The following is a 15,026-nucleotide window of genomic DNA, read 5'->3' on the forward strand; positions in this document are numbered from 1 at the left end:
TTCCCCCTTCTTCCATCCAATCACAAACGCAAACTGCGCTGACTTCACGGGTCGCTGACTCATCCATTCATACAGATGATTTTATTATTTATTATAACCAAATCCCGTTCAGAGTTATGGGGGCCACGTATTTATAATGAAGGAGCCATTGTCCCACAGCAATGGCTCTATTGAAACGCAGCAGGTAGGTTTGTTATAGAGGGGGAGGAAAAAAACATGATTTTTGGTAGTTTGTTTAATGTCAAATGCGTGTTTAGTCGGTTACGTTGGATATGAAATTATCATTGGGGAGTAAGTAACTGGGATGAGTTTAACTGGTGGTCACTTTGAGGCAGATAAGGCAGCAAAGCGAGCATGTGTGTGTGTGTGTGTGTGTGTGTGTGTGTGTGTGTGTGTGTGTGTGTGTGTGTGTGAGAGAGAGAGAGAGCGAGAGAGCAAAAGGGGGGCGGAGACAGCAAAGGAAGGGAGCGGGACAATATAGTAAGAGGGTTGAGGTCCAACATTGAGTTGATTGATTCACTCACACTCGTGCTGCTGCTTTGCATGCACACATTAGCACCTGCACAGTTTTTTAAAGCAGCACACACAAGTGGAAAGTGTACCTTTGGATACAATATGGAAGGACCATTACGCAACTTAGTAGTAGAGTATTTACATGCAGACAGACACTTGCTTTAGTTCAGAGAATCAAAAACAACAACAACAAGAAAAAAAAAAGTCCACACAAGACTTGACACAATCCACTCTGTCCAAAGGAGCAGGAGGGAGAGCCGAGGGATCGGAACACTGGAGCTCAAGGATAAGCCATGGACACTGCGTACATCCCAACACAGCTGGAGGTGAGCAGTACGCACACGCGCACACACACGCATGCACGCACACCTCAGATTTCAACCCAAGCAGAATCATGCAGCACTCTGCAATTATTGCAATTTATCATTAAAATCAACCATCAGTTTGACACAGGAACATTGTTTTATTTGTTAAAAGAAAGTACATTTAATACAAATATTTTTTCTTGAAAATGAATATTGAAATGTGCTGCATTCAAACCATTTCCAAACCTCAATTAAATTAGATACAGTAGTAAAATCGACGTCATGAGTTAAGTGCATCTCGATAAATTAGAATATGGTGGAAAGGGTCATTTTCAGTAGCTCAAATCAAAAAGTGGAACTCCGATATTGATAGAGGTTAATTAAACACAGGAAAATAGGGTTTAGAAAGCCAATTCCTACCTCATCCCTATATTTTAAAATAATTTTGATTATTTTATATGTCGTGTTACAAATTATATTGGTTTTACTTTCTGAGTTGAACTACAGTACTGAATGAAAATTTTCCATGATATTGTAATTTAATGAGATGTACCTGTACTGTCATGTCTAAAAATAATTAATTTTGTCTAACGTTTTAGGAATTAGACCCACTAGTTAGAACTACTTTTACCAAACTTTTATTTATTTATTTTTTTGCCCCTCAAAGGCCACCGTACGCTTATTGGGGACCCCAAGGAACCAGCACGCTAATACACTTTGGCAGCCTAACTACACTGTTTAATGAATAAATAACCACATTTTGCATCTACATGAATGAGGACAACTACTGGACTGACAACACACCAACCACTGGGACTATTATGGGATTATGGAACCTTATGAGTATCAGTGGTGCAGTTTAGACATGACAGCATTGCTGTCCCTATAAAAGTTGCAATGACAACTGTCACCATTGGTATTTTTAGGGGATACTTTCTTAGATGATAGTTAGGCATGCTGAAGCACTCTAAATACGCCCATCGGTCTGGATGTGTGCTGCTTAAGACATTAGCCACGCTTGGGAAAACTCACACACATGCATACAAACACAGCAGTTGCTCAATCCAAACTCCAGTGCGCTATAAGCTACCTGAATAGTGTTCCCATTATGAGTTTAAAGAGCAGCAGGTAATTGAGCCAGCGCGTTGTGAGGCTGCCGCCGCTGCTGCTGCCGGCGTGTTATTAATGCGAAAAGCAGGCAGTCTGTATTTTTCACATACGGCCGAGCTGTCAGACGCGGCATGACGCTCGCAGTCACCAGTGAGATATGTCAATATTTCCACCCATGCTTGTTGTAAGGGCAGGGAGGGGAAGGAAGGGGGCTCCCTCCTATTCACCACAATGCACCTTTATACTGTACGTCAGTGGTTTGTAAACGTTTTACAAGTACCGACTGAAAAAATATTTCTCTTTCCAAGTACCACCATCATGAACAATGTTCAAATACAGTAGCGTAGCTAAAGTGTGTATCAAAAACAAGGCAGGGCCCACTGTAACATTATGTAACTGCGCTGAAATATGGGGGGGGGACTGTACTTCAATAAAGATTCAGTTAATATGTATTGCATAAGTTGCACAAAAATGGTACCTAAATTGATCACAAGCAGTTCTAAAAGATTAAATCAACTGTATCATACTTAAAAGTCCAATACATCTGAACTGAACTTAACTCTAAATGTAATGTACAGGACATCTCATGAAGCCAAACTACACTTGCACAACATTTTCATCATCATCACAATGAGACTTGTTTCTAATATTTTGGCCCTCTCATAAGGTAACCAAAAAAAAAAGCACTTCTCAGTATGATGCAGTGCACATCCACAGCATCATAGTAATAAACGTATTGTTAATATACTGCCTGTCTGACAATATGTCAATCACTACCGAGCATTATTATCATTGCATTAGATGGTGCAGATGTACCTAATGATGTTTCCAGTGAGGCTCAAACAGCCTGCAAATGAGTAAAGTGTATGTAAGTTGGATCTGCGGAGCAAAATTTTATTAGATTGGTGTTTCCAAATCATTATTGAGCCATGGTAAATACTGTATTTTACATTTTTTTAAAACTCACGGCACCAAACAAAACCATCACAAAAGTTTCGATACAATGGTACCTTGACAATATGAGTTAAATTCGTTGCGTGATTCTTCATTGAAATGCCTTTAATCTATTCCAGCCACCACACTTTTTTCTTGCTTTTTTATTAAAGGATAATAGCCCTGTACTGTCAAATATAAATATACAAACATAATAAAAGAGAATGTCAAGAAATAAACTGGTTTTATAAAATGCAATGACTGTACATACAGTAGTATTCATGTGCCTTTCGGGGGAGTGGCCTAGTGAGTGATGTAAGGATCTGGAGTCAGTCAGATTGGCCGTTTACTACGCGGTTAGTTCAGTTTGAACGTCTGCTGCATGCTCCTTGTGAGTGTTTTCATTTTGCATTTGTGTGGGCTTTTGTCTGAAAGTGCATCGCCGACTGTGGCTCTTCATTTTTTTCCCCCCACTTCATTCGAGCTGCGGTGTATCTGATGCTTGCTTGGTGCTCAAATTTACCGAGCAAAAATAAAATCAACCAAGCAACGGCCTGTAACTCACATGTACTGTAAGTCAACGTACCACTGTACTTATGTAATGATGGATATCTGTTTAATTGTACCTTCTGCCATCAAGTGGAAGAGCATTTCATTGTTCTGCCTGTCACTATGTGTCGCTGGCATAGAAAGATGCACTATTTCCAGGATATAAATAATAATTTTCAAACCAATTTGTTGAAATTGGATTATTTCCTGCAGCACAGTGACTGGGAATCATTGTATTAGATGGTGCAGGTGTACTTAATGAAGGCTTCAGTGTGGTTCAAACTGTATGTAGATGCATACAGTGCGTGTTTAAGTTGTTATGTGTTCACACAAATGGATATCTGGCTTACTGACCAACTCTGGATCTTATAAATTGATGTTAACTGTGTTGTTTTTTTTTTGTATTTGTTGTTTAGTAAACAGGCCTGTGCTGGTCCTGGAACCAATTTTGGTTCTCAGAAATGGTTATTTTATAAGCTCGCCATGGAAAATTGTGTGAAATTGAGCCATTGAGAACTATAGTGTGGTAACTCAATTTTGACATTGACAATGGTTACTGCTTCTGGATACTTGTTTTTACAGTAATTGTGGTTTTCCTCAGATTTTGGCCTTTTGCTAAACATCATGATTTTGGAATTAGATCATCTTGGATATTTATATTGATCATATTGCTTGCACTTTTATCCACAACTGAGGTAGTTATTATCTTTACTTTCATAGGTTGCTTTCCTTGTCACTATCATCTCAGTTGCCTGAACGAAAAGAAACACACTAGGATTAAAAAATAATAATAATTGCGCAACAGTGGTCTAAGTCCAAACATCAGTCAAATCTATCATTGTATGAAAGATGGAAAATAACATTCACTCATACTAACATGCAGATGCAATCGCACCCAAACTAAAGCACTACACTACTAACTTTCTGAGTCTTCTATCAATCTCTGAACCTCACTTTCTGGGATGTTTTTTACAGTAGGTGAAGCCTGGTTTGGAAATGGGAGTTGGCCCAGTGTTGCACGAATGAATCAGGAAAGGTGCTCAGTTGAATAAAGAACTGCCTCCCATATGTCAAATTTGGAACTACACCTTGATTTAAACAAGTTTTCTTTTTAGAGATATGGCCAAATGGAGTTAGCGCATTCCAGTTCTCAATGGTTCACTTTTAAGCGAGTGAAATCTTTAGCTTGCATGCAGCATGTTCCAAAGTACAACAGAGCGAGCGCTAGCTGTGGCAGGGGGACTGAGAAGTCAGAAAGAGAAAGAGAGAGGAGGAATTTGGGAAAAGAAACACGGGAAGAGCAACAGGAAAGGAAAGTTAGGATCGGGCGTAACATGAAGACAGCGGCGGCGGATAAATCAGCCAGCTGCAGTGACACTCGGGGCCGTCCGTATGCCGCGCTCTTCCGCAAAAACACCATTCATATAAGGCTTTGGAAAAATAGAATAAAATGGGAGGTGAAAAAGAAGCCATTGAGGTAAAGGGGACACGGTTATAGTGAAGGAGGAAGGGGAAAAGGCATGTTGAAATAAACAGATAAAAAGAGAGGATGGGAGTTTATCACCGCACTGTCTGCTGCTAAGGGAGGTCAGATGACATCCAATATATCTTATGGCGGACACAACCTTAAAACCTTCATTTGACCTTCACCCGAAAACATTAATCACTGCCTTTTTAAAAAGAAATTCCCACAGGAATGTTGGTTTAAAAAAAAAAAAAATCATAAAAATGTCAATATACTGTATTTGTGGGTGGAGCCAACGTGACACATGAAGAGGGGAACCTGTTTGGGACACTTTAAATAAGATGATTGAGGCAGCTACAAAAAAAAAAGAAGCTACAAAGCAGTGTTAGGGGCACAGAAAAGAAGAAAAGAAGAAAGTGAATGGCAAAATTCCCACATTCTCCATATATGCAATAGGAACAGACATATATTATTCATTGGATTCATGCTTATGATAGGTATTATTCTTGAATTTATGCTAATAAAATGAGAACTTTATTTTATTTTTTATTTTACACATAGTCGTGAGATTACGACTTCACGGGTTCACTATTGTGACTTTTTTCCCTCATAGTATTACTTTTTTGGACATTTTACTGCTATTCAACAACTACTTCATTCCCCTGCAATTACAGCGTTATTCTCATAATATTGCAACTCTTTTTCTTTAAAAAAAAATAATGTTGCTTTTGTCAAATTACAGTCTTACACTCGGGGAAATACGATGACATAATATTTTGCCTTTTTTTCTTGTAATATTATGCCCCTATTCTAAAGAAATGAAAACTTTTTGTTTTATTTTACACCTGCTCATGAGAGTATGACTTTATTTTCTGACTATAACTTTTTTCTTCCCATGAATAAAGTCATAATAGTATGACATTTTCTCATAACATTACCATTTTATTCACATAAAATTACCTACTACTTAATTTTTGTGAGATTCCAACTTTATTTTCTTAATATTGTGGCTTTATCGCATAATATGACATTTTCCTGTAACATTACCACTTTATTCACGTAAAAGTACTACTTCATTCTCGTGAGATTACAACTTTTTTCTCGTAATATTAGGACATTTTCTTGAATGTGAGATCACATGATATTACAATTTTATTTTCGTAATATCTCGACTATAGTCTCATCATATTACAGTGTAACATTTTCTTGTAACATTACCACTATTCAAATAAAATGGCTCTTTCATCCTCATGGGATTACAACTTCATTCTCGTAACATTAAGACTTTATTCTTGTAATATTATATTTTCTTGTAACATTACCATTATACACACGTAAAATGACTACTTCGTTTTCGTGAGATTGCAACTTTACTCTCACAATATTATGAATTTATTCCAGAAAAAAAGTAGGTCACTTATTTTACTCCTACACGCAACAACAAATACTCAGTAATTTTTTCTTGCACCTCTACGTGTGTATGTGTTGTGTAAACTGTGAGTGCCCTGCTCCTCTTGTGTGAACCTTTGATCCGCTCGGTGTCTTTTAGTAAATGAGGAAAGTACAGGCGAGATGTTCCTCCGCTTGTCCTCATTGTGCTTTTAGTAACGAGGGAGAGGCGTCTGGTCTGTAATTGTCCTGTGTTGCCTTAGCCTCAGGTGAAACAGTCCCTGCCGGGTGGGGCCAACTGTCACACCGTAATGGAGGGCCGGCGACAATCCCACGCTGCTTCTCTCGTGCCCTTTGAACCCCGCGTTACGCAATCACGTACGCATAAAAGATACAGATACGGTCACACCTGTAGCCTCGCTCTAACCTCTTTTCTGACAATGTGGCCAGATTAGCGGACCATTACGACATCATTATGTGTTCGCTCAGGCCGTAAACGCCTCACTTATCTCGGCGTTAATCGATTCGATGCCTCATAAAGAGATAAAGAAGGGCAGACAAGGAACTGTGGTTTCTTTTAAAGACCGTTTTTTTTTTTTTTTTTTACTTGTGCATCTTACTACATCAGATCACTTTGGTTTGGCTTCTTTTATTTGACCTTTTTTTTACACCTTAGCTCAATTTTCACCTTAGGAGGGGTGTTGGCTCTTTAATGACCGGTTGACTTATTAACATCTGTTTCATGGTGGTATGCTGTTAGCTGTGGTCGTAATTGTGTGAACTCCCAGTTTGTGGTCACGTTCCCGCGCTGACACACAAAAAGGTATGTGCGAGGGGAGGGGAGAGGATGGTAGAGCTCATCTTGCTGTGAATCAGCTCTCATCACAGTCATTATGAGCAATGCTTTTTTAAGGTTTGATGCTAATTAGGAGGGTTGTTGGATGATGGTCTTAACCCCCAATTTGTTCATATTCTTCTCATAGCACATATCCTGACCTCTTGAATACAATAAGTGTTACAAAAAAGTCACAGGTGCAATTAATCCTTTGCTGAATGCTCAATTTAACTCTCCATGAGTTCCATGCTGATTTCTTGCAAAACATTGTTTTTGAATAACAAAAAACAGCAGAAGTTGCAAAAAGCAAAGCACCTTTATACTGAGCTCTTGTGATGTATAGTGGATATAAAAGCTCTGCACACCCCTGTTCAAATGCCAGGGTTTTTTTTTTTTTGTGATACAAAAACATGAGACCAAGAGAAATCATTTTAAGTATTTTTCCACCATTAATGTGACCTATTACTTTTACAACTCAAATTATTTAAAAAAAAAAAAGATATATTTTCAAGGGGAAGTTAAAAAAAAAACTGAGATAATGTGGTTCCACAAATGTGCGCACTCTCTTTTACTCTAACTGGGGATGTGGCTTTGTTCAGAATTAACCAATCACATTCAAACTCAGTAAATGGGAGTCAGCACACACCTGCTGCCATTTAAAGTGCCTCTGATGAACCGCAAATAAAGTTCAGGTGTTCTCGTAGGCTTTTCTAGTTGTCTTTTTTTCTGCTTAGTTGACATTTTTTTTTTTTTTTTGCTTTCTATCAGAAGAATGGATTATGCTAACACTGAGTCCTATGTTGAACAGTTCATAATTACTTCAAAATTGTGTAAGACCCCAGTTCCAGTCAGAGAAAAACAGCCCCAAAGCATCATGCTGATCTTTTTCCTGACAAACAGTATTGTGTTTGCGCCAAGCATACCTTTTAGAATAATTGCCCAAAATGTTCATCTTTGGTTGAATTGGATTATAACAAAATCTCCCCCAAAAAAGTGTTATTTTCTGATTCAACCTCTATCTTATCACAAAAAACTTGCATTTGGGGGTGTAGACTTTTTATAACCAGTGTACTGAGGTTTCACATGATATGCTGACCTCTTGCATGATGTCATTTTGAAGTACCACTGAAAATCCAAAGAAAAAGCCAAAAAAAAAGTGAATCCTTTTGATGCTTGCTCAATTAAGCACACATGCGATATGCTGTCTTGTGTGACATCTTTTAGGATGTGTTGCAAAAAGCCAAAGAAAAGCAAAATACACACTCCTTGGATGCTTGCTCAACTAAGGTTTTCCATGATAGTGGTTAAGACTTTCCCCCCAATATTTCCAAGCATAATTCTTAATGAAGTAATGTTTCTTGTTGACTGAAGCAAATGTCTTGCTGCTCATGTTAGGTCCATCATGCTCCCTGCTAACCTCCTGCTCCTCATGGTCCTGCTGCTACCTCAAGCCTTGTCCGGTGGCCAGGGTGACACCGGCGAGGTCGACAATGGCAGGCTAGCCGGCGCACCGCCCTTCACTTCGGAGCCCCAGCTGACCGGTTTCCCCCTGGAACCGGGCCTAGCTCAGACCATCCAGAGTCTCCTGCTGAGCCGCCTGGGACTGCATTCGCAACCCAACCCTCGGCCTGGTGTGCCGGTCCCTCGGTACCTCATGGATCTGTACCGCTTCCACCAGCAGCAGTACCACATGCTGGAGGACCCCTCCTTCAGCTTCCCCAGCCAGCACGTGCAGCAGGCCAACACCGTACGCAGCTTTCACCACACCGGTAAGACCACTGCTACACCGTGACCACACGATAGATAGTGTCAAAATGAGAGCAAGCAAAGGACCTTTAGACCGCACCATGGAAGCTGTTTATATGTTCTCTTTTATCAGCCTATGGTGATGTATAAATCTACTTTATGACAGGTGCAGATATCTTTCACCAGTCTCATTTAACAATCAAGACATGACACATGGTCCGAGCATGCCCGTAATAGATTAGATGGGTTGCTGTAGTACGTGTATACACACACACCTGTGTACGTATATGTATATTCTGTAGATATATATATATATATATATATATATATATATATATATTTATATATTTATATACTATTACTATTGCTATTATTGTCATTGTTATTATTGTTACTGTTTTTGTTGCTATAACTATGTATCACTAGTAAAATATTTATTAGATTTATTATACTTGTTTATTTATCAGGGGTGCCCATTCCATTATTTTATAAACAACTATTTCTTGATTTCTTTTTTTCAATTAGGCCTATTTTGTTTTATTTTTAGTTGTTTTTTTTAGATTATTCTTAATTTTTATTATTTTATCATTTATTTTCATTTTTATTTTTTTAATTTTGGACAGATTTGCATTGTGATCGAGTTGTTAGCATATCAGCCAAAACAGCTATGAGGTTGGGGGATCAAATCCAGGCTCCAGCCTTCCTGTGTGGAGTTTGTTGTTTTCCCCAGATACTCTGGCTTCCTCACTCATTCCAAAAACATGTCTCTTAGGTTAATTGAAGACTCTACATTATCCGTAGATGTGAATGTGAGTATGAATGGTTGTTTGTCTATATGTCGCCTGTGATTGGCTGCCGACCAGTCCAGGGGGTACCTCGCCTCTCATCCAAAGTCAGCTCACTGGTGACCATAACGAGGACTAGTGCTGTACAAAATGGATGGATGGATTTTTATTTTTTAATTTTTAATTTTTATTGGCAGCTGTTTCTAACACTGTGACCAATTAGTTTATCTGTGTAAATTACAGAAGAAAATAAAGTCCAGCCATCAAGCAATGATGTATTTTTACATATTTTATTTTTTGTTCTGTTGGTGTTCTCCTAGAGCCCCTCACAGCAGAGGACCACAAATGGGCGCACATCTCCTTCAACATTTCCTCCATCCCCCCAGATGAGAAGGTGCTCTCGGCTGAGCTCCGCCTCTTGCGTACCGCCAGGAGCGCCTCCCTGGGCCCCGGCCCCCACAGACTGAACTTGTACCTCTCGGGGCGCCAACAGGACCCGCGCCCCACCCTACTAGAGACCAGATTCCTTGCCGCTGAGCCTCAAAGTCATACATCCAGCGGCCTCTGGGAGGCATTCAGCCTGAACGCAGAACTCTTCGATTTGGCCCTGAACGGAGACGACCACCTTGACTTTCTCCTTGAGGTGGTGCCAGAAAACAGCACCGGTTTGGGGGAAGGGGAGGGACACAAGAGGGGGCACTTGAGGGTCTGTAGGTCAGTGAGGCAGGACGAGCACAGCTGGGCACAGGAGAGGCCCCTCCTGGTGACTTATAGTCATGACGGGCGGGGAGAATCGTTGGTCAAACACGGACAAAGAAACCTTAGTGGGGTGCCCAGGAAAAGTTGGAATAGAGACCAAAAGTGGGGCCGGGTTAAAACGTATAAAACGCCGAGCTGGGATGGCCAAACGGGAAGGGTTAAACGTAACGGCGGTCGCGCGGCCAAGCTCAAGCTCCTCTCCCGCAACCGCTGCCGCCGCCATCCCCTCTACGTGGATTTTAACGACGTGGGCTGGCACAAGTGGATCATCGCGCCCAGCGGCTACGACGCCTTCTTCTGCCTGGGCGAGTGCCGCTTCCCCCTGGCCGACCACATGAATTCTTCCAGCCACGCTATGGTGCAGACGCTGGTCAACTCAGTCAACGGCGCCGTGCCGCGGGCCAGCTGCGTGCCCACCTCGCTCAGTCCCATCGCCCTTCTCTACCTGGACCCCCAGGACCGCGTGGTGCTGAAGAACTACCAGGACATGGTGGTGGAGGGCTGCGGGTGCCGGTAGCGTGCAGGAGAAACCGTCTGGGGAGGAAAATGATGGCAGGATGTTCTCCAGCAAGGAAAATCCCAACATTAGCATATATGTCAGAAAATATGCCGGCACTTTTCCACTGCACGGTATCAGAAGGTGCGAAAAACATGCAGAATTGAACGCATGAGCTACAATGAGAAAACCTTTATCTGAGAGGAGACTGAGGGCGGTTGCAGCCAAATGGAGACTGTGGAGTGTAACACTGCATCCACAGCTAAAATAGTGTACATAAACATTGCAAATCGGCCCAAATTTGAGAATCCCCCCCCCACGCACACACACTTCTTCCGATCATAGTCAACAAAGGCCAGATTATCAATTGTCTCTAAAAGATTATCTTGAGCAATTACCCTGCGGTGTGGGATGTGTTAAGAGTTATTTCTCGTCCCTGAACTGCTCGCAAAATGGTCAGGCTGACAATTGTAAATGTTAAAATTATTATCTATTTACGATTGCAAATACAGAACAATAGACAAATAAGCAGGTTAAACTCCTACGGACAATGGAGACTGTGGAGTGTAACACTGCATCCACAGCTAAAATGGGGTACACACATACCGGCAATCGGACCAAATTTGAACCTTTTCCACCCCTTCTGATCAAAGTCAGGAAAGGCCCGATTATGGGATGCCTCGAAAAAAAATGATCCTGAGCTATACTCTTGTGGTGTGGGGTGTGCTAAGATAAATTTTTCCTTCTCAATCATTGGCTTGTCTATGTGAGGCCTCTTACATTCTAACAATTGGTTAAGATTATAAAAAATCGATATGTGTTTACTCCGCTTAAGCTTCTTGATCAGTGACTGACCAGCAGTGGTTCACCCATAACACTGATATGAAAGTGTCAATAGCGAGTGTATACCGTGCAGTGGGAAAAGGGTGGCAACACTCATTTTTGTTTTACAATAGCGATAAACGTCAGCCATCAAAGCATCTTCATGAAAAAGTGGCCGTGAAAGCATCTTTCTTTCACCAGCTATTTAAATACAAAACACATCAACAATGCTGAGAAAGAAAAAAAAACTGCGCTGTTGTTTTAACTGTACTCCATTATTATTTAAAAGAAAACCTTTCTTTACAGACGTGAAAGTGATCTGATACGATTCCATCTCAATCCACCGTTGCGCCATTGTTTAACTTAAAATGTATTTAAAGACTGCAGCCTTGTGGTGTATTTAATCTCAGTGATATTTAAGATAAACTGCACAGTCACATGAAGTAAGTTATACTGTAGCTTTATATGTTTGTGCATCATGTCAGCTGAGCAACATAAACAACTTAAGTGGTGTCCACTAACAAAGCTGTGTGTATGAGTGTGCGTGCGTGTATGACCTCGGGATTGGACTGACTAGTCGACTTTACTACTTCACAATGACGTTTAGACTATGACATTGACTAGTCGCTAATAGGAGTCTAATTGATAACTTGACTAGTTGATGAGTCGACTTTACAACTCCACGATGTTTGGAGTGTGACAGCCACTAGTCACTAATAGGGCTTGAACCGATTAGTCGACTAGTTGATGAGTCAACTTTACTACTCCACAATAACATTTATACTGTAACATCGACTAGTCACTTATAGGGGTTGGACCAATTAGTTACTCCTCCACAAAGATATTTAAAGCGTGGCATTAACAAGTCGCCGATAGGGGTTGAACCAATTAGTCGATTAGTCATCAAGTCGACTTTACTCCTCCACAATGATATTTAAAGCATGACGTCGGCAAGTCACTAACGGGAATGAACAGATTAATTGGCTAGTCGATGAGTCAACATTACTACTCCACAATGATGTTTAGCACGTGACGTTGACTTTACTCAAGCCAACTCATCGCTAATCATGTAGCATCGCGTCTTCCAAACGGCCACTTTACTGTGGACTGTCAACTCGCCCATCTGCTTTCCTCACTGGACTATAATGCTTTGTGGAGCTGTGAACTGTCCCAGCAGCTCGCGGGTCTTCACCCAGCCCACGTCGATCCTCTTGTGTTCTGACGTGTGTGTTCTTCATAAATTGGGTGTTTGAAGACCTATATGCTCAAATACCATTAATAACATCATCAGCGACTTTTCGACGTTGACTCGACTTTCACCACATTAGTGTCGACCCCTGTTATCTATGTGTGTGTGTGTGTGTATCATCGTTGGTGCCGAAGTGAAGTCTCGTTCGTTGTGTCTGCATGTGCCAACAGCAAAGAAAAATTATGATGACACATTTTGTGCCTTTCAAAACGACGTGTTCTTTGCTCATTGTTTTTCCAGTGTTGCATTCTCTTCTCTCTTTGTGAAAACACCGATGCAGCAGCAGCTTGTAAAACCTCCGAATATGACTCCCAATAAAGAAAACAAACCTGTGCCTGTGAGATTTTTCTATGTGCACGCATGTGTATTCTGCAGCTACAGACACAGAAGTGAAGCCACAAGATCCATTTGTTCAAATGAAATCATATATTTAGAGATATAAAGATGATCATGAAAACTACAGTGAGTTAAAATAAAATTGAACACACCCAAAGACTTTTTATTTGTGCCTAAGACAAAGAAAGTATAGTGGTGCCTTGTGATACGACTTTTCAGAATCAGAATCAGAATCATCTTTATTTGCCAAGTATGTCCAAAAAACACACAAGGAATTTGTCTCCAGTAGTTGGAGCCGCTCTAGTATGACTTTTGACAACAGTACGACTTTTGAGTCGTTTTTTTTAGATACAAGCAGTCGTTCGGCCATTTTTTTTGTTTTGTTTTTTTGCTTTGACTTGTGAAAAACATTTTGAGGTACGATATTTGAACACAAACAGTGTAGCAATACATGTAGACAGATAATATACCAATACTCACAGGCATATATTCTTTAGCCATTGTGAAAAATTACTAATATTACAGCATCTGAACGAGTCAGTTGTGAAACATCTTGTCTGTCTCTATGTCTGTATTATACTTCCCCCAGGTGGTCAAGGCACACACAGCAGAAGACGCTGCACAATGTCCATTGAATTGAAGACAAAAATGTGGCAAAAACTGTATCATTCTTTACATACTATTTTTTTATCTCATCGCTGTCTGTTTTTATACAGTACTATATTATTGAGTGCTATTTTTCTTAAGTTTTCTTCTGTGTTGTCTTTTGGTGGAGGCGAGAACAGATTTATGGCATTTGTATTCATTTAAATGGGGAAAGATGATTTTGAGTATTTTGAGTTACGAGCGTGGTCTTGGAACAAATTAAACTCGCAACTCAAGGTGTGTATAATAGAAAATGAAATAAAAGAAACTACACATGGACACAAAGGACGTTCGTTGCACCATATGTTTTCACTGATGGCTGCTGACTGCCTTGGAAAACATTGCAGATGAGTGTCAGTACAATTCATGTCAAGGGCTGCAACGCATCAAACCTCACTTACTGGCCTGTTGATAACCTCTGGCCTTCCTCCTCCATTATCTAACCCCTCCACGATCAAAAAGTTGTCACTCACTTCCTCCTCTTCTAACAACCCATCCCCTCCGCTCTCTATCACTCTCCCATCTCATTCATCAGTAATGCATTACGTCATTCTCCATGAACCAGGAAGTCGCCTGCTAAATTTATCTTTTTTGCCATTTGAATTCAAGTGGAACCGTTCCTTCATGCCTCAGAATAAATGGCAGTGGCAATCCCCCACCCATGAAAAAAAAGGAGATCTTGTGGATATTTGAGGGGCTGTTGGCAACGATCACCCCATTCATTGACTGCACCAGTGAAAGACTCTCTGCGCGTCATTCTTTAGCCACAGGTGCATATTAAATTACAAATACAGTGGTGCATTGAGATATGAGTTGAATTCATTCTGTAACCGTGCTCGTAACTCAAAGGACTTGTATCTCAAATCCTCTGTTCCCATTGAAATAAATGGAAATGCCTTCAATCTGTTCCAGCCTCTCCAAAAAAAAAAAAAAAAAACTAAAAAAAGGTTTGGAAGGTGTTTTTTTTCATAGCACGCTATAGTATTGTACTTCATTAAAACATACAGGAATTGCATAGTTAAATAATATGAAAAAGAATTCAACTGCGATTAGCTGGCGACCAGTTCAGGGGAGACCCCGCCTCTCACC

The 15,026-nt window shown here is 40.5% G+C and overlaps 1 protein-coding gene across 2 annotated transcripts; it reads left to right on the top strand.

Moving 5' to 3' along the window:
* Positions 1 to 520: 520 nt before the first annotated feature.
* Positions 521 to 13,518, top strand: bmp16 (bone morphogenetic protein 16). 2 transcript variants are annotated; one of them, XM_061681550.1, is made up of 3 exons: positions 521 to 839; positions 8,495 to 8,868; positions 9,951 to 13,518. In XM_061681550.1, exons 2-3 carry the CDS (start codon positions 8,502 to 8,504, stop codon positions 10,904 to 10,906), a joined length of 1,323 nt encoding a protein of 440 aa, XP_061537534.1. In that variant the 5' UTR covers positions 521 to 839; positions 8,495 to 8,501; the 3' UTR covers positions 10,907 to 13,518. The 2 variants fall into 2 exon arrangements, with proteins under 2 accessions (XP_061537534.1, XP_061537535.1); XM_061681551.1 differs by lacking the exon at positions 521 to 839 and adding an exon at positions 3,380 to 3,433.
* Positions 13,519 to 15,026: the final 1,508 nt, after the last annotated feature.

This window comes from Phycodurus eques, chromosome 7, assembly GCF_024500275.1.
Source record: "Phycodurus eques isolate BA_2022a chromosome 7, UOR_Pequ_1.1, whole genome shotgun sequence".
NCBI lineage: Eukaryota > Metazoa > Chordata > Actinopteri > Syngnathiformes > Syngnathidae > Phycodurus > Phycodurus eques.

Coding starts and splice junctions, on each gene's coding strand:
- bmp16 (XM_061681550.1), top strand. CDS start 8,502: ATGCTCCCTGCTAACCTCCTGCTCCTCATGGTCCTGCTGCTACCTCAA. Junction 8,869..9,950: donor ACGCAGCTTTCACCACACCG/GTAAGACCACTG, acceptor GTGTTCTCCTAG/AGCCCCTCACAGCAGAGGAC.